General features: G+C 37.5%; 1 protein-coding gene across 1 annotated transcript in view; it reads right to left on the reverse strand.

Moving 5' to 3' along the window:
- Positions 1–201: 201 nt before the first annotated feature.
- The window catches only part of LOC128721074 (cell adhesion molecule Dscam2), a 47,299-nt gene continuing 20,365 nt past the window's right edge, over positions 202–27,135 (reverse strand). Inside the window, exons 6-22 of the mRNA XM_053814785.1 lie at positions 24,168–24,604; positions 23,690–24,097; positions 23,469–23,630; positions 14,481–14,765; positions 13,388–13,672; positions 10,352–10,471; positions 7,886–10,244; positions 7,648–7,814; positions 5,062–5,259; positions 4,689–4,862; positions 3,749–3,871; positions 3,113–3,315; positions 2,924–3,025; positions 2,539–2,854; positions 2,265–2,276; positions 1,028–1,085; positions 202–286 (exon numbers count right to left, since the gene is read on the reverse strand). Of these exons, the coding sequence (XP_053670760.1) occupies positions 202–286; positions 1,028–1,085; positions 2,265–2,276; positions 2,539–2,854; positions 2,924–3,025; positions 3,113–3,315; positions 3,749–3,871; positions 4,689–4,862; positions 5,062–5,259; positions 7,648–7,814; positions 7,886–10,244; positions 10,352–10,471; positions 13,388–13,672; positions 14,481–14,765; positions 23,469–23,630; positions 23,690–24,097; positions 24,168–24,604 (5,494 nt within the window). The remainder of the gene's footprint in view (positions 287–1,027; positions 1,086–2,264; positions 2,277–2,538; positions 2,855–2,923; positions 3,026–3,112; positions 3,316–3,748; positions 3,872–4,688; positions 4,863–5,061; positions 5,260–7,647; positions 7,815–7,885; positions 10,245–10,351; positions 10,472–13,387; positions 13,673–14,480; positions 14,766–23,468; positions 23,631–23,689; positions 24,098–24,167; positions 24,605–27,135) is intronic.

Raw genomic sequence — 27,135 nt, forward strand, 5'->3', positions numbered from 1 at the left:
TCAATCACTTAGCTACGACAACACCATTCTATCACCAGCGTATGCAAAATCACGCCCACTAAAATGGCGCACATTGATGGCAGCATCATATTCTACTGTACGGTAGTCGTACACGCTCACTACATCCATCGTTTTTCCTCCATATAAACAACCAAGTCATGAGGATACAGAGCATTTACGTATAATTACTCAGTTTACAGATTACACTGCCATAGTATCGTAGGCTGTGAGTCCTGTGTTACCGGTGGCTGCTGCTTGTTTGGTGTACTTGGGTTTGACTTCGTTTCTGATTTGGACGTTCCAGCGATGACGAGTAATGATAGAGAAAAAAGAAAAAAAAAACATAGATAATTAACCAACGAAATAGTAATCCAATCGATCGGACAAAAGGCGAATACTGTAATGCCAAATTTGTACATAATATACATCGCCTTACACTCCACAATGCATCGAATTTCCTGTATGAGATTTATAATCGAAAACATATGTTTATTTCTGAAACATAGACAAGCATGTAATATGTAAAATTAAAACACTTTGTAACATGTATTTGCAACGTGTATAATACTAATCCTTGCATTATTCGCATAACATATGTTAATTGAACCTGCGACTGCCCGATGAATGTATGCGTTTGTTAACAATATTTTCTAAATAACATCCACAAAACAATCACCATTGTTATTGTTATCAAAATCATTACTACTTTTGTTTAGACAAAAACATAGCAAAATTGAGTTCAAATGTGTATATTAAAAAAGAGTTCATGCTTATGATAAATGTATTGTTTCTAAGTAAGATAAATATTTTTTGTTAGATCGACATTGTAAAATTACAAAAAATCTACAATAGTCACAAAAACATAATACATAAATACAAACTGAATTAACCATATGAAAACTAATATGAGTATTGCAAAAAATAAAATCTACAACTTATAGTTAATTGTCCACAGAAAAAATAAATAAAAATAAACATATTAGATAACCAAGTACATACCCTCTCAAAACATGTAACATATAATTACCTTATCAACAATTTCTCAGTTTCGTCACCGTTAATTGCATCGTTGGATTTTGTTGAAGCTGTTTCGATTTAATAATATTTTCATTTACAAAGACGAACACATTTCGATGGGGACAGAAAATAAAAAGAAAGAAAAATAATAAAATATATGTTGTTGCAAAAAGGTAGCTACTAAATCTTAACCAATGTTATTACACAAATTATAAATAAGCTTCAATCAACAATGCTATTTAGAAATTAAACACAGAATTATAAATTTGAAAAATTAATCATCTTTGCGATACGAGCAGAAAGTTGCCCAAACGATTTAAAGTCTACACATAGAACACATACATGCATGATGGGATGCAATGAAAAACATACACACTTTTTTGAACCTTATGATAATGTTGGATTTCGATAATATGAACATTTTTTTAAGTTATTAAAATAAAAACATAATGTATGAGCAGCATAGATAGCTACGCTTCTCATTGCGATGTACATACACATAACACATTCTTCTTCTTCTTCTTAATGTCGTGCCTAGCCAAGGCTTTCTATCACTTGGAATTTATCCTAGCTGGATAGTCAGTCCTGCGTACGGGGGAAACTCAGACGAGATTCGAGCCCGATACTATCGTGTGTTACATTAACATTAACACATTGCTAAGATTATTAATCATCATCTACCACTTTATGATAAAAAAATAATACTTCTGATTGAATGAAAGTAAAATGTCAAGGACATATTATTAAAATGACTTCATTATTCAACGTTTTATGTCGTTGAGAATGGCTGTATATTGTTGTTTGTACTGTTTGGCACAAGTAAGCAACATGAAAACCATTCAATTTGAAGAACTAATCAAAGAATGTTTGTAATTGTGAAAAACTGGGTGTTAATTTTATGTTTAGCCTAAAACAAACATCTTTAACGACAGTTATTGACATATCCAGCGATTGAATTAAAAATAATTTACGTTATACGTAATTTAAAAATCCAAACTTGTAAAATGTGAGAAATGCATTTTGCATGAGATGCCACAAATCATATACATGAGTTTTCGCTGATGATTCGTTGGATGAAGCGATACAGATGAAACTAACAAGTTATGGACATGTGTGATTGCAATGGGCCAGACGAAATGCAATATGAACGAACACACAATGTAATGAACAATTAACGTTCCAAAAGGAAATGCAGACTGAATTGGTGAAATGCTATTGCAGGCAAAACTAATCCGCCGGCAACTCACCCTCAGATGGTTCTGCGAGAGTATAACCAATTTCGGTATACCGCATCGACAGCACACAGCAAAACAAGCCGATTTGATAAAGGGCACAAATGTTGTGGAAACCCAGCGAGAAAGATAAGAAGGGATAAACTAGCATTAGACTGGGGCATGGTTACTAAACGTTTGTACAATGTAGATTCGTTTAAGACATCCTATTGTTAAACTTTCATTCGAGCTTTCCGGTGATTGTAAAACACTATTGCATTAATCAAATTTTGAAAAGCACTAAACTCACCTCCGTAATTTCCGCGTGGCCCATTGTCGCGGTCACATTCTGCCTCGGAGATTTCGTTACTCTCTTTAGAATCATTAAAGGATGAGTTACTCGTATCGTGGTTTCGTGGCGGCGGTGGTGGAGGCTCTGGTGAACCAACACTACGGCGGCCAACTGAGCCACGTGAGCCATAGTGTTCATAAGGTGTACCATAGTTGCCACCATACTGTGAGCCATATTGATCATCTTCTGGAGCACAATTTGCCGGATCATCGTACTCAGGACCTGGACCGCAGTAAAGGGAACCACCCTGGGAGTTGATGCGTGTGTAGCGTCGCTATAAACGAAAATAAACAAATTTTAAGGTTTTTTTTTTTGAATAAAACATTTTTTTCATTCATCTTACGTATTGATCTTCCTCTGCACAATTTGCTGGATCGTCGTATTCTGGAGCAGGAGTATAGATACTGCTCTGACCTCCTTGGCTATTCTTACGCGCATATCGATTCTGTCGAAGATGAACACAAGATAGGTACTCATTATTCTGCAGTGTTCTATCAATGACTGATAAACAAACTAGCATCGGATACATTACCATGGACTGTGATCCAGTTCGTGAATGTACGTGACTTGGAACCTGCATAGCCATGCTTGAGCCCATTGTACCCATATGTCCGGGACCACCCATTCCGTTCTGATGCGGGAATGTTTGGAAGTTCATTGCTTTCGTAGGATCCATTTCCTCCCGGAAACCAAGCAGATGGAATGTAGCATACGGGCATATCTCGTCTTCCATACCTTTAATAATGAGAGAAATTACAAATGCGTATAAATTATCAAACTAAAAGAAAATATTCATATCCAAACCACATCTTGACTAACAACAAAGTCACTGGCATTATTTTTATAAACCATGTCCAGTTTGTTAAACGACGTGTTTTGGACTCATTTTTGATAAGCCCTTTAATTGTGAGATTCGAGTTTATGATACACCTTACCCTTGTCTATAAAGTGCCGCTCAAAGAGTTAGTGGTGGAAAGTGTTGAATTTTATTTTTCAATATATTATCCATAAGATATCATTAAGCAAACATTGATCAAGAAGAGAAAAATAACTTGTAGATGCAGCATGAATAATTCAAAAAAAATCTAATGTAATGCTAAACAATACTAACAATAAGTAATATTTTTAATATCTAGAAAGGTAGTTACTAAAACAAGCGTCACTTTACCATAACACGCAGGAGGATGGTTGAAACGTCTTGGAAGCGGTGGTGGAGCCTTCTTCAGTTCTTCATACAACGGGCGACGCGGATCCCAAGTGGTATGGTTGGATTTTACAGTGGGATTTTGGCCTAATTGACACAATACAAATTATATTCAAATTTATGGTGATGACGAAATTATAACATAAATTGTTTGATTCACTAATGTGTTTTGCAACAATGATCAATAATAAAGGTAACAATGATCGATGAACAATTATAGATTGGAAAGAACTATAGTTTTACTAAACAATAAATCTAGTGTGTAATTTCAATACTTTTTTTTATTTTTACTATGTTGACTTTTCAATGGCGTTAACATAGCTATGTAAGCGTCACGTTCAATTTATATAACTAAATAGATGAATATCCTCTTGGTATATGCATGAAGTAGTTATTTCTATTTCATCTTTATTCTAAACATAAACATAAACAAAAAATATTTTAAATATAATAAGTTTCATTTTTTTTTTCATTCATATATTACAAATTTAAATCAATAAAGAATTTATATAATTTAATTGTAAATAAAAAATAATTTACTTATTATTCAACTTATGGTGAAACATTAATCAAAGAATACGCTAATAATAAAACATTCCATAGAAAATGTACAATATGGATATGAAATATATTTTTTGCTTTCGTAAAAAGTAAAATTTTTAATTAAAAGTACGCGTCATCATCTGCTGCATCCATTTTGCTTCGAATGAAATTAACAACCAAAGCGACACAAAACAAACATCACATCTAAATGTAGAAAGAATGAACATGTGTACGGCACATTTCACATTTGTCGAAATTAACCATACTTACGATTACTGTAGCAATAGCAAGAATGCTCCATCATCGAACATCGGCCAAACATAACCCCAATATTGTCAAAACGTTATGCTAAAATACTCACTTATCACAGTTCCACGTTTCACACGATCGCAAGTATTATAGTTCGATCCGGGTACTGGAGGCAGTTTACGGTTCGGTGGTGCAATGTAGCCCAGCTCATCACGAATATCCGGTCGCCTTTTATCTAGAGTAGCTGCCCCAGCCGGTCCCATGGACTGATTGTATACGACATCGTCTATCATATCGTTGCAGTGAAATAAAATAATTTGTATCATTTCACAGTAACTACAGACTTTAATAAATCAAAATTAGCGATGAATTTTGTCACTTATGCTTCTTAAAATCATAGCATGACGCTTAAACCCTCTTTAGAAGCAAAGAAACACGCTAAATGGCAAAAACAATAACATATGCAATACAGCTATGTAACCTACAATATACATCCTTCGGTCCACATCGAGGATCGTCATCTCTGCGCCGGGATACTGCAACACAAATGACTAATACACCTACCGCCACCACGATCACGGTCGCAATCAGTGGTACCATTACGTTCAAATCAATCCAATGCGGAATCCAAGGAGGATATATGGCACCGGGCTGCACGGAACCAAAGATAGGCGCAACAGTTCCTGCATAGCGCCATTTTGACGATTGTTTCGCATTGTCGTTGATAGTTTTCAACAAACATTCATACATTACGAAAGAAATAACACAACAAGTAGTAATTTAAACCAAACGAATCCCAGCCATTGCAGTTGTTATAGCCATGAATTGTTGTTTCATTATTTAGATTGCGTATATAGTGACAGAATCGCCAATTTTAGATACAGATGCAAATAAACGATCAGAGAAAAAGAGAAAGAGAAAAGAGAAAAAACAATTACAAAATCAGTATACCTTTGTTTGTGTTGCCTTTGCTACGCAGAATACATATAACAATAATTGCAATTATAATAACAAGTAAAGCAGCTACGACTGGCACTACTAAGTTCAAATTGGAAAGGATGATACGGATCGTGTCCTCAGCCGTTAACTCGGGTATATCGCGTGTAGGTGCGATTGTCCCTGAAACAACCAATCAGAAAGAGAAGAAGAAAGAGAGAGTGAAGGGGTAAATTAATAGTTAGTTGCTTCTGATTGAACTAAATTTGTATTTTATACATCAGTACAGACCATCTGTACATGAGTAGATATTTTTTCTGTCAATATTCAACAAATGGTTTCATTTTAATTCAAATGGTTTAAAAATAAATAACCGTGAATTAAAAAATTTCATTATATTTGAAACACAAATTTTATGTTTCATGTGTTTTTCCAAGCATGTAGCAACTAAGAATTTGCTACCTAATTTTAAACATACGTACCGCTTAAGAAACCATAAGCATGACATATGTAAACAACGATGAACAACAACAAACGTAAACAGAACAACAATCAATTATTATCGTAATTAATACAAAGGAATACTATTATAAATCTATTCGTGAACATGAACAAATATATTCTCTAGCCAAGATGTGCAACTACGTAAACTTTAACTAGTACCATCGTGCCTGTATTAATACTAGGAAAATATAATGAATAAAACCTGTGTAAGCTACATTGGACAGGAATTAAATGCTTGAAAACTAATATAATCGACACAATGTATAAACCACGTAATTTTATACATTATGAGCATATACTAATAGATGGATATTGCTATGATTGCACAAGGCATTATTTGGCGGCAATAAATAAAACTTGCTAATAAAAGATTTCTAAATCAAAATACATGAACGACATGATCACATTTAATAAAATTTTAGCACAAGTTGATATATATGTCTCAATTTAATTTCTTATAAAATCAATTTGTGATAGTTGATAGAATAGTGAAGTTGTGATAGTTGAATTAAACACGTACGAACAATTTAAGATTTTTGTTGCTGTTCTTATTATGTTGTTTATATGGTCATGAGCAGATAATGTTGTAACCTTTTAGGAAGGCACATCATAAGTTTGAATTAAAAATGACAACAAAAACGATTTGAAAAACATCAAAGACAAATTATAAATATGAAAAATTACACAAAATTTGATATATTGACTGTGTAGTTTATTCCTATTTCCCTGTATATGTGTGATTATCCCAATATTCAATAAACTGTTATCCTTTAACAAACCAATGAATTGAGTGAATAGATGTTATTAATTGGAGCTAAATTGAATTTTCATTTTTTATAGTATATAAAATATTATATACAAACTATCTCGTTAAAATTATTAAAATATCTTTTATCTGCATTTAAAACAAACTTTTAAAATGACAAGCTAAAATTCAAAATTTTGAATATTGAGCACTACATAAAAGTTCAAACTTATCGTAACTCAAAAGGATATAAGGGATTATATCACACTAAAGGGTAATCGAAATGAGCCTAGCTACGACCCTTCTCGAGGTATCATTATAGTCAATTATTATTCATAACGGGTTCTTTTCTGATGGTTGTTTCAGAGACATTTGACATCATTTTTTTAAATAAATACAATGCAGTAAGAAAAACGATACCCGGTGCTAAATTATAAGTTATATATACATATATTTAAATATATATATATATATATATATATATATATATATATATATATATATATATATATATATATATATATATATATATATATATATATATATATATATATATATATATATATATAAACCTGTGTGTTTGTGTGATTACAAATGTGTTGTGATGATAAGTCTATGTACATTCTCAAGCAAAAAATAATAATATTTGAATTTTGATAATACACTTTAAATAATTTTAATTTAAAAATATAAAAATTGAACTTAAATTTTTATGTTAAAATATATGAAAAGAAAAAATATAAAATATATATTAATAAATTTGAATTCTTTTCAACTCCTATTATTTTGAAAAATAAATTCTTTTGCGTTAGATTTACGAAATAGCATTGGAGCAATCATAACAATTTTAAGTTTTAATATTAATATTAAGAAGTGATAAATTTACCTCCAGTCATAGTGAGTGTAGCAAATTCATATTCAGCAACAGTAAATCCAGCATTGTTGTGTGCTGTTACACGAAGATTATACCAAGTAGCAGGTTCAAGGTCCAACACAACGAAGTTTGCACCTGGTTTTACATTGTTTGAAATTTGATTCCAATCAATTTGATCCCTAATAAATAAAAACAAAACGTTAACCATTAGTCAACATAAGTAATGCGCTTTTCATGCTTGACTACATACTTTTTCTTGTGTTCAACAACGAAATGAGACATACGACATCCACCATCTTTCCATGCAGGCAAATGCAATGTAATAGAATTCGAAGAAACTTCGATGAAACGTGATTTCTCCGGGAGTAAAGGCTTGGAACCTTTTGTGCGAGTGTTCAGAATATCAGAAGGTTCACCAGCACCGATATTGTTGTACGCGGTAGCATAAACTTGATAACGTGAGCCACAGTAAAGTTTTTCAATAGTATATTTCGGGGCTTCAAGGGCAACATCGATAGTTTCCCATTCACCGAACTCAGGTTTGTAATGCAACGTGTAGCCCTGCAGTGGTGCACTATCTGATTCGTGTGGCTTAAGTTTTACTGAGAGTGAGTCAGTCGTTGTTGCTGTAAGCGTTAGTTGCGGCGATTGAGGAGGCGCCAATACAATCAGACGATGTGTGATGGAATCCTTAGCAATCGAATTCTCTGCGGTGCAAGTATAGTCACCGGCATCTTGGCGTATAACATCCTTTATGTATAGTGATCCTTCTGGTAATTGGCGGATGCGTTCATTCGGCACAAATTCTACTCCTTTGATCTTCCAGGTGATTTCCGGCATGGGAGAGCCAACAGCCAAACAAGGTAACTTAGCATCTTCCTTAAAGGTAGCCGTGAACTTATCATCAAAGGAAGCAATCTTGGCCGGTACTTTGTCGCTTGGCATGGCTGCCAAAGTCTTCGAGGATTGGCCTTCACCGATCGTGGTGGAAGCAGTCACCCAGAACTCATACTTTTGATTTTTCTCCAGCCCAGACGCCTCGTAGCTCATTTGATAGGACGGTACTTTGTGACTTTTCGGTTCCTGGTCACCACTCTTGATGTAAACGGTATATTGTAAGATCAAACCGTTTGGTTGCGCTGGGGGTTGCCAGGAAACGAGAATGGATCCTTCTGACATAACCAGAGCTTTCATGGCAGTAGGCGCTTCTGGAACATCCTGCTCTGTTTGACAATGAATTGGTGCACTTCTTACTCCATCACCACCAGACGTAGTGGCCAGCACTTGCATCGTGTAGTTGGTATACTTTTTCAAACCGTGCAACACCGTGTCGCTTGAAGCAGTCTTTTTGTAGTCCTTGTTCTTGTCGTCATTCCACAAATCGCTAGGAGCGTACACAACTTTGTAGCCCTTGATGACACCGTTTGCTGACTCCAATGGAGGGCTCACCCAGGACACGCGAATCGTTTGCGAGGTTAGAGTCGTACACATAGTATCACTTGGCGGCTGCTCCGGAGTACCCTCTGCGGTGTATTGCTTTTCCTCGTCACTCATTGGTCCGGCACCAACTTTGTTAAATGCCTGGATTACAATCGAATACTGAGTGTACATTTTCAAGCTGTTAATCTCCAAACTATGTTCTTTGCCTTCACCGCCTTCGAGTGAATAGTTGACTGTTTCATAGATATATGACGAGTTGACGGAGGTTTGCTTAAACCCAACATAATAGCCCAAGATGTCACCATTCCATTCGGCTCGTGGCGGTGCTTTCCAGCTTACACGAAGGGCCATTTGATTGATCGGCTCGACTTTGATAGACTGTGGCTTTCCAGACGGAGCTTCTTCTGCGGTAATAATCGTTGAAGAATCTGAAGGATCCGATACACCAATATCATTCTCTGCTACGATGCGAATATTGTACGTGGTAGCAGGACTCAATTTCTGAACCTGTGCTTCCGTGGTATCGCCTGGCACGATCACGCGATCGATATCATTTTCCCAAGAACCACGAGAACGTTTGAATTCGATAATATATCGCTTCAGAGGAGAGTTTCCGTCGTAAGGTTTGGCCCAGCTTAACTGCACCGTTCGTCCCGATTTGTCCAACACTTTCAGCGCATACGGCATCTCTGGCGGTTCTTGAATGATCATGTTGATGCTAGTATCATCACTGCCGAAAGCATTGGTCGCCATACAAGTAAAGAGAGCCGAATCGCTGCGTTCCGTTCGCTTAATCGAAAGGCTAGAAGTAACGCCATTAGGAAGGTTTTCTTCACGAATCGTGTACCGGTTATCCGATTTGGGATCCAGACGATTGTTGTTCATGTTCCACAGAATACCAATCGGTTTTTCGCCTTTCGCCTCACATTGCAATACAGTAGGTTCACCGCGACGCGCAGTTTGGTTTCGTAGTTTCTCTACAAATTCTGGTGGTGCCTGGACGGTGATCAACGTTACTGCGCTTAAACCCGATCCAATGCCATTAATCGCTTCACATAGGTAGTATCCTTCGTTCGATTTCTGAATGTTTTGAATGAACAAAGAACCTTCCTCAACACGGATGCTCGAATCATTAGATCGCAGGTCTTTGTACTCGCCAGGAGTATCGCCTATGAAAAAAAATGCAAATTATTATATTACACCCGTAGCATTGATTGCATATCTGGTAGCATTTCGAATACATTTCGAATAATAATAAAATACATTTCATACATACCTACTGCTTTTTTCCATGTGACTTGAGGCTTTGGAAAACCATCAGCTTTACATTCCACTTTGGCGTTAGAGCCTTGAGCGAAAGCTTTATCAGTAGGTTCTAGAATCCACCTTGGAGGTACTGTTTTGTTCAGTCATCATTTTCATTAGTTTAAACCGCACATAGATAGACAAAAAATGCAATTAGTTTCCATTCCAATTTTCTTCCCACAAATATTAGTTTGAGTTTTGAGACAAATTAACGATGTCTTTTCAATGAAACTATTTTTATTTCTTTCTAAATGCGCCTTTGGAAAGAAATTAACAGTTTTATGCGCTACTATACTTCATGCTAGAACGCAAAGTAGTGTTCAATTTACAAACACAGACATCGCAATTTATACATCAAACTAATAATTATCGTGGGTCGCTTCTACCATAACGAAAGCAATAATAGGGACAACAAAAAAAGGGAGGGGACAGAGGAATAAGCATGCACTATTTGGAGTCATTCCGAATGCATTAATTCTGCCATATATGCGCATTTACGGAGATGCATTCGGAAGTACACTCTTTGCTAAAACTCAAAAGAAGGATAGGGATCATAAGGATGGATGAGGAAAGGATCAGCCCCATATACGCCCTATAAACAGACATTCGACAGCGAAGAAAAGTGCTTTCTTATAAGGAAAGGAACTAGGATTCACTAGGATGTGCGGGAAGGAGAGCGAAAGCACTTATTACACCAACTAGAAGAAAGAAACGCCATGAAGTGGGTATGTCCCTACAACTATACAGCTTCACATCACAATCAATAGATAGCATGGCCGTGTCCAACCTGCTTTGCAAAAGACATCAAAGTGGATTCTATATCCATTAAGTTGTCGAAATTATGATAACATACTTAAAAAAAGGGTAGTAAGGAAAGGGTTAAATAAAGGGCTGCACAGAACAAGTAATCCTTTACAAAATCACAAACCCTTCACGATTAGCTCAACAGTTGCTGTAGCTTTATCGGCTATATTGCTGGCCTGGCAACTATAGTTTCCAGCGTGAGCACCACGTACAGCTTCGATGCTCAAAGTACTGCCACGTTTTTTCGTTTCTATACGAATGCCCGGAATATGCTTCGAATGAAGATTTACTTCACCATTGAACAACCATACAAAGTCCACGGGCAAATCACCGTGAACCACGGTGCAAATAATCTGAAAGAACTCATCGACAAACGTCGGGTTCTCGCCCGTATTGATAAGTGATATTTTGGGAGAAACTGAATGGGAAAAGGAAACAAAAAAATATTAAATTAGATCAACCAGCAATGATAAACTTCTTGTACCGTTCACAATCAGTTCCTCTGTATGCTCAGTAACGCCGGCCTCATTTGTGGCGCGGCAGGTGTAGTTTCCAGCATGACTACCCGTGATGCCTTCAATGCTAAGCGCTTTAGCACGCTTCCCGAATGCCAACGCAGTTATGCCATGCAAGCTGTCAATCGTGCTAATAGCATGATCATTATATAGCCAGTTTATCGCAATTGGAAAATCTCCCGATATCACGCTACACTGTATTGATGCCGAATCGCCATAATTCATTGGATCGGTTCCAAAGCTAAATGGAAGAATTTTTGGTGGAACTTTTGTAACAAAAAGTTCGAGGCGAAAAAAATGAACGAATGGAAAAATAGAAAAGGGGAAAACTGCAATTAGACGATCAACTGAATGTACTACAAACAAACCATTCACAATTAGTTCCGCCGAATAAAATGTTGAGCTGGCACGGTTTGTTGCCTTGCAAGTGTAGTTTCCAGCGTACCGTTCATCAACCGCATCTATGGAAAGAGCTTTGGTGCGCTTGCCAAAGTCCATGATGTTTACGTTATTGCTAAAGGATGCCTTTTCAATAGAAGCATTGTTATAAAGCCATTCTATCATAATCGGCATGTCGCCAGAGATGACACCGCATTGTACTGATGCAGAATCGCCATAATTCAGTGCTTCTTGGCCAAATACAAACGGAGCAATTTTTGGGGGTGCTTTTGATAGGAGGAAAGATTTGAAAAACAACTCAGTTATTCAGCAAAAATAAATAGGAACACAAATAATGAACAACAAACAAACTTAGCAGAGATCCTATACATTCTCCTAACCATTTACGTTTAAAATCGCCGAAAAGTTAGCGACTTCAGCCTGGTTTGTAGCTCGGCATAAATAACTGCCCACATGTCGCTCGTTAACACCGTCAATTGATAGCGCTTTTGCTTTCTTGCCAAAGTCCACCTGGTTAATATTGTAAAACGGATCCAGCTGATCGACGGGCACTTCATTGAGAAACCACTCGATTTTAATGGGAAAATCGCCAGATGTGATGCTACAGTAGATCAGAGCTGAATCACCATAATTCAGTGGTTCATCGCCAAAGCTAAACGGAGCAATTTTAGGAGGGACTAGAACAATTCAAAACAATTTAATTTAGCTTTTGTTTAACCTTTTCATTATTCATTAAGTGTTTTTTATGTTATTTAAAAACAAATAATGTTCCGTTGAAAATCAATAAACAAATAAAATAAAGACATTATTTCAAGATTTGCGGAATATTTGATGCTTAAAAAATTAGTTTGATATAGAATCTCTATAACGATTTTTTGTAAAGATCTATCTATAACATAAAGCAATTATACTGGTAACAATAATAAAAAGGATCCATATTAAAAGGACGAGCACATGATTCACATTCCTCGTCCTTACATGCATGATCGATAATAGATTTAACATTTTGAATGATCAAAATTTCCTCATTTTCTTGCCGCGATCATATAAAAAATTATGTCGTAGCATAAAATATGGCAATTATTCACTGCAACATAATCACATTGAAAGTGTGTGAGCTTAGTATTACGGTGTTTGATTAATAGAAAATTTTAAAAATCATGACACCAGCAAACAAACTAAAGTGCGCAAAATGTTGAAAGGAAATAGTTGGTACTAATTCACAAAGCAGGAAAATTTGGAAAAAGGATAGCAAAACTGGACTACATATTGATTCGAATATTGCAAACCATTCACTAGCAGCTCTGTCGTGAAGGAAACAGTGTCGGCTTTATTTTGTGCCTCGCACGTATAGTTGCCCGCATGTCGTCCGTGCACGGAGTCAATGTTTAATACACTCAATCGTTTGCCAATCGTTGTGATCGTGATAGTATGATCATTGATCAAATAACCATTAAAATACCACTTGATCGAAAGCGGAAAATCACCGGACAGTACGTTGCACTGGACTGATCCCGAATCTCCCGAATTCATCGTTTCCTCGCCGAAGCTAAATGGAACTATTTTGGGTGGAACTGACATAACCGCGAATAAAATAAGAGTTACAATAACGTTACACAAAAAAAACATATTTAATTTTAAATTAACCCTCTCAGACAATGTACCTAATCTAATACATGATCTATTACAGATTATTCGGCGATATCTCGTACTAAAATGACGAGTTCATCGCTCATGTGTGAATGACGAAGTGCATTCATTGAAAATAAGGTAAAATATTCAATGATTGAAGGATCAACGACAAATGCAATCAGTGTTGCTGTTAAAGGATTCTTGGATTTATAAAAATAGAATGCAATAAAATGAGTGATAGAAGGAAAAAAAGAGAGAAATAAAGGATTTTTTGGTTCACATTCACCACAAACCATTTATTATCAGCATGGCACTTTGCTCGACCAAGCCAGCCTGATTTTGTGCCAAACAGGTATAATTGCCAGCGTGGTGATCTCGTATCGATTCAATCGTAAATGTACTGACACGTCGACCGGAGTGCACGATCGACACACCGTAATCGTTTGATTTCGGTACAACTTTTCCGTCATGCAACCATTCAATGCTGATGGGAAGATCACCAATTGTTACTGCGCACTGCACCGTTACAAAACTGTCGATGTAAGACGGTTCCTCGCCGAACGAAAACGGAAATATTTTTGGAAGAACTATGTCGCAAAAAGATAAAAATTATGTTGTAATGGATATGTTGATAAAATGGGCACAAGAAAACTAAATATTAAAAGGACATCGGGAACCCAAAACACAAATTCTATATGGGCATGCATTCGTATGCGGTTAGTACTCAAATATTCGTTATCCACACCGTACCATTAACGAACAATTCGGCCGACTGATTGCGATTGCCCGCGATATTTTTCGCAATACACGTATACACTCCTGAGTGATCTGCATTAACGGAAGGTATGTTCAACGAGCTGGATCGTTTACCGATCGATGTGATCTCAATGTTGGAACTAATACGAATCGGTCGTTCGTTGAACAGCCAACTTATCTCGATTGGTAGATCGCCTTTTGAGACATGGCAGGTGACTTGAACGCTCTCCTCCGAATCGACATGATCCTCGAAGTGGAATGGGTTAATTACCGGCAGAGCTTGAACAGACCGCAGTTAACATTAGGGATGTGTTTGTAAGGTAAAGGCAAAAGAAATATAATAACAAAATATCATTTCTGTCAAAAACAAACCATTGATTATCAACTCCGCGCTCAAGGTATCTTCGCCGGCCTTATTTTTTACACGACATTCATAGAACCCTCGATGCTGGGGTTCAATCGAGTTAATGCTAAGTGAGCTTAGCTTTTCGGAAAGTTTAACCACTACGATGCCTTCGTTTTCCGACGAAATTGGCACGTTATTCAGATACCAACGGATCTCCAGCGGCGAATCACCCTTCACCACCATACAATTAACCGCAATGCTGTCACCAGTGTTCAAAATCTCATCACCGAAACTAAATTGCATTATCGTTGGCGCGACTGGCAGATGTTCGGAAAGGGAGGAATAGGAACGAAAAAATATGTTTCCATTGTAAACAAAGCAGTAACAACAGTACCATTAACTACTAGTTTTGCTGATTGAACAGCTTCGCCGGCACGATTTTTAACGCGACATTCGTAGGTACCACGGTTCATGTCACCAATCGGGTCGATAGTAAGAGAACTAAGCCGTTCCGAAACACGGCCTATGATGAGTCCATTCTCGTGCGTGGGCAACTGATTTCCATTCATATACCAACTTATGTGTAATGGTGCATCACCCTTAAAGACCATACAGTTTACGGCGGTGCTTTCTCCCGAATTCAACGGCTCTTCGCCAAAGGTAAACGGTGTAATAGAAGGTGGTACTTAACGGATAGGAAAAAGGACATCGGAAAATAATTACATCAATAATATATTAACAAACTAAATCCAACCTAACACCTTCAGCTGCGATATATGGCGCACCTCGCCGGCTGGGTTGCGTGCCAGGCAGGTATAATTTCCAGCATGCTGCGAACTAACTGATTCTATGGTCAGCATACTGACACGGTGGCCACTTTTCGTAATGATAACACCGTTGTCGTCATTCGTGTAAAGTGGTTGTCCATTAAATGACCAAAGGATTTCGATTGGCATGTCTCCTTTCGTAACCGCACAGCTAACTGTAGTCATGCTTGATGTATCAAACGGTTCATCTCCAAACTCAAACGGGACGATATAGGGCACAACTTATGAGGAAGAAATGATTTTCAATCGCGACATAGACAGGAGATTAGGATGACTAGGAGTGTAAATAATGGCATTCATATAAGGAAAAATGTTTATAGTGAACCTATAACAATCAGCTCGGAACTATGTTCGACTGTTCCTGCGGCGTTTCGTGCACCACATGTGTACTGCCCAGCATGCCACGGTTGAACGGATTCAATAGATAGCAAGCTGTTACGCTGGCCACTTCTAGAAATTTGAATACCTTCTCCAGAGACAACTGATTGGTTGTTAAAAGTCCAACTAATATCTATTGGCAGATCGCCTTTTGTGACCGTGCAGCTTATTGTCACTGCACTGTAGATGTCGAAAGGTTCCTCACCAAACTCGAACGGGTGTATTATGGGCAGTACTAGAAGACCGGACAGATTATTGCATTCATGTAAAATAGATAGCTAAATTGTGCAAATTGATTTCGTTTAAAGAAACGTCCGTCCCTAGTTTTAGCACAATCCATGGTAGAATTTGAATAGATATCAAACTTGTAGCTAACAAAATCGAGGCGCACGATAAGGAGGTATATGATGATTAGTAGGAAAATAGGATTTTAACAAAAACGAGTGAGCAAAAAGCATGTAGTATCTAGCCAACCAACCCATAACTTTCAACTCCGATGAATGCTGCGCTTCACCAGCATGGTTTTTTGCAATACAACTATAGTTTCCAGCATGACGAGGTTGAACTGATTCGATGGAAAGAAAGCTTATTTTCTGCCCATTGCTGGTTATTAAAACGCCATCACTGGTTCGCAATCGATGATTGTTAAATAGCCAAATAAGTTCGATGGGAGAATCTCCTTTCGTTACAGCACACGTAACAGTAGTGGTACTATATATATCAAATGGTTCATCTCCAAATTCAAAGGGCATAATTATGGGTATAACTAAGAAAAATAAGACAGAAAAACAATGACAGCACAACGGCGAAATGTTACAGCTAAGGGTAATAAAAGAGGAGATGGAAAAGGGTAATAATTTATGTTTCGAATTACTTCAAGCACTTTTAGGCCTACCAATCACTCTTAGCTCCGACGTATGATCAACAAATCCAGCTTTGTTTCTAGCAACGCATGTATAGTTTCCGGCATGGCGAGCCTGAACGGACTCAATATAAAGCAAACTCATCTTCTGGCCACTTTTGGTGATCGTGATGCCGTCGTTTGAAAATATCTTGCTTCCATTAAACATCCAGTTGATCTCAATAGGAGTGTCCCCCTTTGCTACAGCACAACTAACTGTGGTAGTGCTGTGTATGTCCGAGGGTTCTTCACCGAACTCGAATGGAAGGAGTATGGGAGGCACTTGGGAAAGGATAACAGGCAGAATGTGTCAAGAACGGTGTCTATATAAAGTAGGATTACAGTGAAAAATATTGGGGAAATTCTAAAGCCAAATTGTTTACCAATCACTATTAACTCTGACGTATGCTCTGCCAATCCGGCTCTATTTTTAGCGATGCATGTATAGTTTCCTGCGTGTCGCGGTTCAACCGACTCAATCGAAAGAAGACTAATTTTTTGACCGCTTTTTGTTATTAATACACCTCCTCTAGAAAACAGTATGCTGCCGTTGAACACCCAACTGATTTCAATCGGAGTGTCTCCTTTAGCAACGGCACAACTGACGGTGGTCGTACTAGCCAAATCGGAAGGTTCATCCCCAAACTCGAACGGAAGCAGTATAGGTGGTACTTTGGAAAGGAGAGGGACATAAACAGTTACCGTATGGCCAACATTTGATTACCAATCACTTTTAACTCTGATGTGTGCTCAGCAAAACCCGCACGGTTTTTAGCAACACACGTGTAGTTTCCAGCATGTCGGGCTTGTATAGACTCAATGGAGAGAAAACTGATTTTTTGACCACTTTTCGTTATTAGAATTCCATCGGAGGTGAAAATCTTGCTACCATTGAACATCCAGTTGATTTCTATTGGCGGATCGCCCTTTGCTACTGCACAATTAATTGAGGTGGTGCTTAGAACATCTGCAGGATCCTCTCCGAATTCGAACGGAAGTATTATAGGTGGAACTTGAGCGCAAGGTAGTGTAAAATAAATGAAAATCAAGTTGAAATGAAATGAAAAAAGTTTGCGAGATTGTTTATGTGAAGGATATGTTATGGAGCTGCTATGAATATTAAACACTTTTCTATATAGTTACCGATCACTTTCAACTCGGACGTATGCTCTGCTGTGCCGGCACGATTGCTAGCGAGGCATGTATAATTCCCCGCATGTCGGGGCTGGACTATCTCGATTGAGAGCATACTAATCTTCTGTCCATTTTTCATAATAGATATTTCCTGACTTGGTTCGATTTTTCGACCTTCGAACAGCCACTCAATGTCAAGTGGAACGTCGCCTTTTGCGACAGCGCAGCTAACCATTGTAGTACTCAATACATCAGCCGGTTCATCGCCAAATTCAAAAGGAAGCAAAACAGGAAGAACTTCGAAGAGGGTTGTGTGAACATGGGTATTATAAAAATAATTGAAGATGGAAAGCGAAAAACGGGTAAAGATTAAAAAATTAAATCACTCTAACCTATAACTTTCAGCTCTGAGCTGTGCTCCACAAACCCAGCTTTATTGCGTGCAACGCAGGTATATCGCCCAGCGTGCCTCGGCTGAACAGAATCAATGAACAAAATACTCATTTTTGGACCCGATTTTGTTATTGTAATACCGTCTTCCGAACTAAAATTTTCACCATTGATCATCCAGTTAATTTCAATCGGAGCATCACCTTTTACCACAGCGCAACTCACGGTAGATGTCGTGAGCATGTCAAACGGTTCATCACCAAATTCGAAGGGCATTATGAGTGGCTTAACTGATGATGATAAGTTTCACAATAACACAGACCATAGGGATAAGCAACAGTATCGAACCAATAGGGAAATGGTGCAACAACCTTATAATACATAATTAAGTAATTGTTTGTTAGTTTCAGCTATCAATGTTACCTATCACCTTCAGCTCCGACGTGTGGTTTGCAAGTCCAGCGATATTTTTGGCCATACATGTATAGTTTCCGGCATGAGCCGATTGCACGGACTCGATTGTTAACATGCTAATACGCTGACCATTTTTCGCAACTAGTATACTCGACTCTCCTAAAATCACATCCTTCCCGTTGAACAGCCAACTAAAACTAAGCGGAGTGTCTCCTTTCGTAACAGCACACTGCACTGTAGCCATGCTAGTTTCATCAAGGGCATTCTCCCCAAAGTCGAAAGGCAAAATTACAGGCAATACTTTTGTGACGAAAACAGGAATGTACAAGGAATTATTTGATTTTTAATACAAATGTGGAGATAAGCAAGCAATGGAATAGCTGAATAATACGATAGAATGTGTGAAGTAGACATCCAACAAACCAATAACTTGTAGAAGAGATGAGTGCAAGACTTCGCCCGCTCGATTTGCCGCGTGGCAAGTGTAATTCCCAGCATGTCGGGACTGAACGGATTCAATCGTTAACACACTTGCCTTGTGACCGCTTCTCATGATCAATATACCGTCATTGGTTACAATACGCCTCCCATCGTACAACCAACTAATGTCGATTGGAGTGTCACCTTTAGTAACGATGCAACTCACTGATGCTGTGCTGCCAGTATCGAACGGCTCTTCCCCAAATTCGAAAGGAAGTATGATTGGTTTCACTGAGTTGCATTCAGCGATCATTACGAAAATATTGAAAGGGAAAAAGGAAGAGAGCAAAGGAATAATTTAATCCAATGTATTTCGTTACCTATCACTTTAAGCTGCGACGTATGCTCAGCAGTTCCAGCCTGATTCCGTGCACTACAAGTGTAATTGCCGGCCTGCTTTGAGAGGACAGACTCTATAGAGAGCATTGAAATTTTATTGCCACTAGGGTTTATCATCACTCCATCACTTGACGACAACCGGCGGCCATTGTATAACCAGCTAATATCGATGGGTGTATCGCCTTTTGTTACTATGCAGCTTACTGAAACTGTGCTTCCCGTGTCAAACGCATCGTCACCAAACTCGAAAGGAAATATTATCGGAACGACTGATGAGCACAAGCCATGGAGAAGATATACAATAAATTTTGTATTAAAATCATCAGTTCATACGAAACGTAACAATAAATCGACGACACGTAAGTAAGCAATAAAATACAAATTGAATTCTTCATGTACTTGTCTGTACGTATCCTTCGTCTAGAAGAATGTTGATCTTTTAAATCGATATCCATTGGGGGCATGTTTCGTTACATACTATGACATTGCTTCCATAGTAAGTTAAAAAAATAACTTTAGGAGAATAATATAGCACGAATAAATAAGATGTATTTGACGCATTTTGTTGACCGAAAAAATGGAGCGGATTATCAAATGAAGGAAGGATTTTTAGTTAAATAAACATATGCGTCTCTTACCCATGACCAACAGTTCAGCCGTATACTGAACGCTACCAGCAATATTTCTAGCTGAGCATGTATAATTTCCTACATGCCGTGAATGTACAGACTCTATGGAAAGCACACTAATTTTACCACCACCTTTTGTGATCAGAATGCCATCATCTAGACTGATACGCCGGTTATTAAATTTCCAGCTTATATCGATTGGAGTGTCTCCCTTAGTTACTATGCAGCTTATTGACGCCGTACTTCCGCTGTCAAATACTTCTTCGCCAAAATCAAATGGCAGAATAATAGGCACCACTATTTAAAAACACACAGACGTTAAAAAATATTGAGATTTTAAACAACGGAGAATATAGGAAAGGTTGATAATAACAAAAATCTAAACAGTTCGAAAACACAATCATACCGATTACTTTTAACTCGGAACTATGCTCGACACTACCAGCCGCATTACTGGCACGACAGGTATAATTGCCAGCGTGACGGGAACGGATTGATTCAATGTACAGTGTGCTCATTTTCTGTCCGAGCTTCGATAAGGTTATCCCATCGTTACTCGATATACGGCGACCATTAAACATCCATCCAATGTCGATGGGCACGTCTCCTTTCATTACGACACACTGCACTGAAACCGTGCTTGCAGAATCAAACGGTTCGTCTCCAAATTCGAATGGCATAATTTGCGGAACAGCTAAGCCAACGTTGTAATAAACGAATTAATTTTACGATTCAAAACATATGGACACTGCATCACATCGCTCTAAACTAATAATAACCAATAATCTATCGAGAACCTGACATAGGAAAGGAGCAATGGTTAATATGCAAAGAACATGCATGTAATATGCTGCTTGACGGTCATACCGATAACTTTCAACTCCGATGTATGCTGCGATTCTCCTGCCTTATTTCTAGCGGCGCACGTATAATTTCCGGCATGTCGTGATTGAACCGATTCGATTGAGAGAACACTAATCTTTTGACCACTCTTCAGAATAGTAATACCATCATCCGTCGTAACACGGTTACCGTTAAAAAGCCATTCAATCATGATTGGTGTATCTCCTTTCGATACAACACAGTTAATCGAAACAGTGTTCAGCAGATCGACGGGTTCTTCGCCAAAATCGAATGGAAATACTGATGGGCCCACTTTTGAATGGAAAACAAACATTTAGTTGTAGCGTATATAAGCTAGCTATCTATAAAGTAATGAGCCAGCTAACTATTCTTTCTTATTCGACTGGCTTATTTAAAAGCAATTGGAATAGTTCAATTTTTTTTTAAACTGTAAAATTGTTCCATGGTCGCGCCCGAACGGACGGAGATGATTAAAGTCAATGATCATTTTCACATCGTTGAAATGTAATGAAGTATACCAGGAAAAGGATTAATAAGTAATGCCAGTAATGAAAAAATATAAATATCACACCGTTCACAAATAACGACGTAGTATGTATAGCCTGACCAGCAAGGTTTTCCGCAATACAACTGTAGTTGCCCGAATGACGATCGCGGACAGATTCAATGGTGAGAAAACTAGTGCGCTGAGTTTGCCTTGAAATCAGTACGCCATTGCTTGTAGTCAAATGGTTTCCATTAAACTGCCAACGAATTTCAACCGGAGAATCACCCTTGCTGACTGTGCACGATACGGACACCGTATCAAGGGAAAAAATGTCCTCGCTACCAAAATCGAATGGAACTATCTGCGGAAGAACTACATATTTGCGAAGTTATTTAACGGAATCTATGGAAGGAATTTAGATTACAAGCTGCAAAAGATAACTATAACCTAAACCAACACACCGTTCACCAACAGCTGCGAGACATGTTCCATGGTACCAGCGTGGTTCATGGCGATACAACTGTAATTTCCACTATGACGATCGCGTACAGATTCGATGCTAAGCGTACTCAGTCTTGGACTTGGTCTGCTTATCAGAATACCGTCATTAGAAAATATTTTGTGTCCATTTAGTAGCCAAACAATATCGATTGGAAGATCGCCTTTATTAACGGTACACGTCGCAGATACCATATCCATTGCAAAAACCGCATCTTCACCGAATTCGAAAGGTACTATCTGCGGAGGAACTGTAAAATCCTTTATAGCTTCTATGGTTAATGTAAACCATCGATGTGTAACAAATATGGCCCAACATGATCAAAGTTTCAGGAGAACGTTTCTCGTATCAAAGAGATTAAAGGATGTGACTAACAAACTTTTTTAAACTAACTGCGTATTTCATTCACCATTTACAAATAGTACCGCCGTATACTCCACCATCCCTGCTTCGTTCTTAGCTCGGCAAGTGTAATTTCCACTATGCCGGTCTCGTACTGTATCTATACTTAAGGTGCTGATGCGAGCGCTTGTCCGTGAGATTAATACTCCGTCGTTTGTATATAGTTTCCTGGAACTTCCTGGACTCGGAAACGATGAAGTAAACTCCCATCCGATTTCTAATGGCATGTCACCCTTGTTTACCGTACACATCGTGGAAACCATATCAAATTGATTTATCTGCTCCTCGCCGAATCCGAAAGGAACGATTTGTGGCAAAACTATGTGTGTATGATTTTATATCGTATTATAATACACGTCGTAGCAACAATCGCGATAGATTTAGATGCATTTTTAAATTAACACTAATCTTATCACATAACCCGTTGGTTAACAATTCTCTAACCACATTTAACGGTCATTCCATTCCATTTAATACATTTCACATTTTGTTATTAATTATTAGAAATAATGCGACGTGATACCGATCCAACGAAAAATTTTATATAAATGTAAAACGTAACGTAAAGAAAATAATGATTCTATATAAAAGAAAATTATGAACAGAAAATTATGAATTATGAACAATTATGATATAAAAAAAATATGAAAATAAAAATCTAGTTGTTTATTTTTGGAAAAATAAATAACCAAAATATGTAATTGATGAAAAAAATTACAGAAAATAAAGCATTATTACTACGATTGATTCGTATAGAACCGATTAAAATATAAATTTGAAAGGCTCCAACGAAAGTGTATGAGTAAAAAAATATATTGCATAAATACGGTGTCGGTATCACGAGCAATTATTTCTAAATATTGGGGAAAAAAATATGGTTCGTTCAACTTACCCATGACTTGAACTTCTAGTGTACCACGAGCAGTGTATCCTTCGGAGTTCTTTGCAACGCATGTGTATGTAGCTTGGTCGGAATTTCGTTCGACGTTTTCGATAATCAATGTTCCATTTGGAAACACTTTCTGTTTTCGGTTGATGGGCAGCTGTCGGTTGTCTACAACAAAAAATATATTACTTTTCTAAACTATATTTATAAACGTTCTGTTCATTTACCTCTCTCCCATACAATCGATTCGATAGGATAGCCAGCTACTGGACAGGTAACTATGAGAGTTTCACCAGCTACTATAGCTTTCTTTTCCATTGTTCGTACATATGGAAGACCGTACACGTTTAGCTTAGCAGAGTGTTCGGCAACTCCAACCTTGCTGCTGGCAATACACTTGTACAAACCACCATCGTTTGAGTGAATCGACGTGATATTCAGATGCGACACAACATCTCCGTTGACCGTCACATACTGTCCAACTTGGTATCGTTCGCTGTTTGTGATTTTTTTTCCATCCAGTTCCCAACTTATCTCAGGAGTAGGATTTCCACCAGCAACACACTTGAGAAATACAGATGGGCCTGGGTGACGCGTTTCTTCTGGGAAAGCTTCGCGAATGATTGGGGGATCAACTGTAACGAATATAGCAATAGCAAACATTCGATAAAACAGAAATAGACATTTATATATAAAATAACTCACATCGTCCTCCGAGTTTCAGTTCTGCACTTGCTTGAGCACTTTCCTGATCGTTTCGAATAAAGCACTGGTACATGCCCTTATCCTCTTTTTTAACTGATTCGATACGTAATACTGCATCACTGTGGCCTAGCGATTTGCCGTCTTTCGTCCAGGAAACGGTTTTGATAGGATTACCGGAGAACTTGCAAGTGAACACAGCTGGACGACCGAAATCCACAGTCTGCGTACGTGGTTCAATTCTCGCCGCAAGAGGCGCCGTTACCGTCAACACAGTTTCCACGCTTTCACCTCCAACTGAATTGTTGACAACGCACAGATATTTACCAGAGTCATCTACAATTGCATCTTTGATGATCAGAGTGCCAGATACTTGTTTCACGCGTTCATCCAAAACGACAGCTTTCTTTTGCTGAGTTCCTTCGATGTATTTATACCATCTAGAAGATTAAACGAAAAATAAGGTAGTTGGAATTAGCATAGTACAAACATGTTTGATTGGTTAAGCATTTTCCATAGTCTTTAAATGAAAAAATATTTTTATAACACTAATAATTTTTTTTTCATAAAAACAATCGTAAAAACACAATAGCATAAGTGATGTTTCAAAAATATTTTGGAAAAATATAATTAAACACAAACATAATACATGTAAAAAAATAAATAGGAAAATAAGCGATGAAAAGACTATGGAATATAGCTTGTGAACAATGTATACATTAAAATCAACAATAATTTTTTCTATTCTTACTTCTGACTGTAAAAGATTCGTCAAAATTATACAATTACCTATCAGAGCATGAAAGTAAGATTTTTATATATACGAGTTTCATAAATGTATCGATATATTTGATCCAACTATTGTAAAATAGTTTTTTTTTGAGTCTTAATATTGATGAACGATCAATTTTGAGTTTTATTGAAAACAAAATTACAAATATTTAAAAACACAAATTACATTTTTACACTTTATTATTTTAACAATTATTTTGTCAAAACAAGGCATATCAATAAAAAAATCTGTACCGATTGTCTCATTTCAAACTGATATATTTCATATAATCTTACTTTCATTACTCCATACTTACCAATAACCTGCACATAACGGCTTTCATACCAATTCATTGCGTTACAATGACCACATTTATCCAATGATAAATAACCATGAGCTATCTCCCAACCACAATGCACTACTTAAAAATTACCCAGTATGACAATCATAAATCGTTCAAAAAACGGTTTGGCAAAAATGGAACGCTTTGTGCTTACCTAAAATTTGGCATTGGGAAAGACTGCCCCAAGCAGAGAATTGCAAAGTCTTGTTGCATTTTTACTTTCATTTCTTGCAAAAGTCCTCCCGATATTTTTGGAGGAACACTGCCAATAGGTTCTGAACAATATAGCAGGAAATGTGAAAAATAATGTAAAATTCAAAGATGGAATTATGTAAAACAATGTTTGCCAAATGTTGACGGTACCGTTTTAATACTCTGAATCTGATTAATTTAAAATAAATTTCACATTACCTAAAGTTATGAGTTCCAAAATGATAGAGATAATCTAAGACTTAGACGTAAATGCCATAAACTTTTTTGATAGCACACTTTTCAATTATTAGATTGAGTTGCGAATAAAAAATGATATCGTTCATTTTGTCTGCTTTCCTATCGAAACACATCCAGTTATAGTATAGAAAAGTAGTCACAAAATATGCTACTTTTACATCAAACCAAATTACCTAAACACCGGTACCGGGAAAGATTGTGCCAAACAAAGTAAAGCAAAATTAGCCTTCATTTCAACGATCATTTCTTGTAGACGACCTCCGGATATTTTCGGACCCACGCTACCAACAGGTTCTAAAAGATTGTAATGGGGTGATAACATATAATCAGCTAGAACCATTTGGAACCAAATGGTTTATCCACACGTTTTCCTGAATGCGGTATAACGTAGCATGGTATGGGATAAGCGTGCGCGTTGTCTCAATGCAAAACAAAGTTTAACCAACAGAAGAAACCATGACTTTCAAATCAAATGTCCACCAACATCAAAATGCAGAAACGGGATAAGCATCACCGATGAAAATAATGCACTGCTCGGATTACTGAGTTACTATAATGCGCCTGTAAGTTAATCGCGTTAACAGAACGGAAACAAGACACAACGCAATCAAATCAAAGCACTATCAGCAATCACCTGAAGGCCGGCGTTGGAAAGGCTTGCCCAAGGCAGAGTATAGCAAAATCCTGCGCACTTGTTACACGCATTTCCTGAAGGCGATCTCCGGAAATTTTCGGTGCAACACTGCCGACAGGTTCTGCGGGGAAAGAAAGAAGAAAATGTAAGAAAAACAGACCAAATAGAGACAAATTTCATGGTAAGCTAACCAAACAGCGAAACACGGTTTAACTATTCTTGTCTACAAAGGAGCCACACGTATCGATGAAAATGACGAAAACATAATCATCTGCAAGATGATCGTATCGCATAATCCTCGATCGCATCCTTTGTAGGGTTATATTGCTAAAGTTTTCGTGTGTGTAAAGCCAAGATAATTTCACTCAGATTCGTTCTATCATAGTAAAATTTTGCCTTCCAAATGTTATTCCACATGCGCTTTGCATCCGACGGACCGTCGTCTTTCTTGCGATTTCGATCTTGATGAATTGAAATATGATAAACATAACTGAACCTGGGAACTCGCGCTTACCTCATTATAGGGACCGGAAACGCCTGAGCCTGACAGAGCAACGCAAAGCTGCTGTTGGCCGATTTCTCGAAAATGCTTCCCTTCGATTCTGACGAGAACGTTGGCGGTTTAGAACCGACTGGTTCTGTCAATGGGAGCAGGAAAACATTTAGTAAGCACTTTAGACAACAAGTAACCAATCCACGCGTAAGAATTTTGATGTTGGCGATTTGTGTTGCGTAGCATATTTTCTTCTGTGCGTCTGCGTTTAAAGTCTTT

The sequence above is a fragment of the Anopheles nili genome, chromosome 2, assembly GCF_943737925.1.
Source record: "Anopheles nili chromosome 2, idAnoNiliSN_F5_01, whole genome shotgun sequence".
NCBI lineage: Eukaryota > Metazoa > Arthropoda > Insecta > Diptera > Culicidae > Anopheles > Anopheles nili.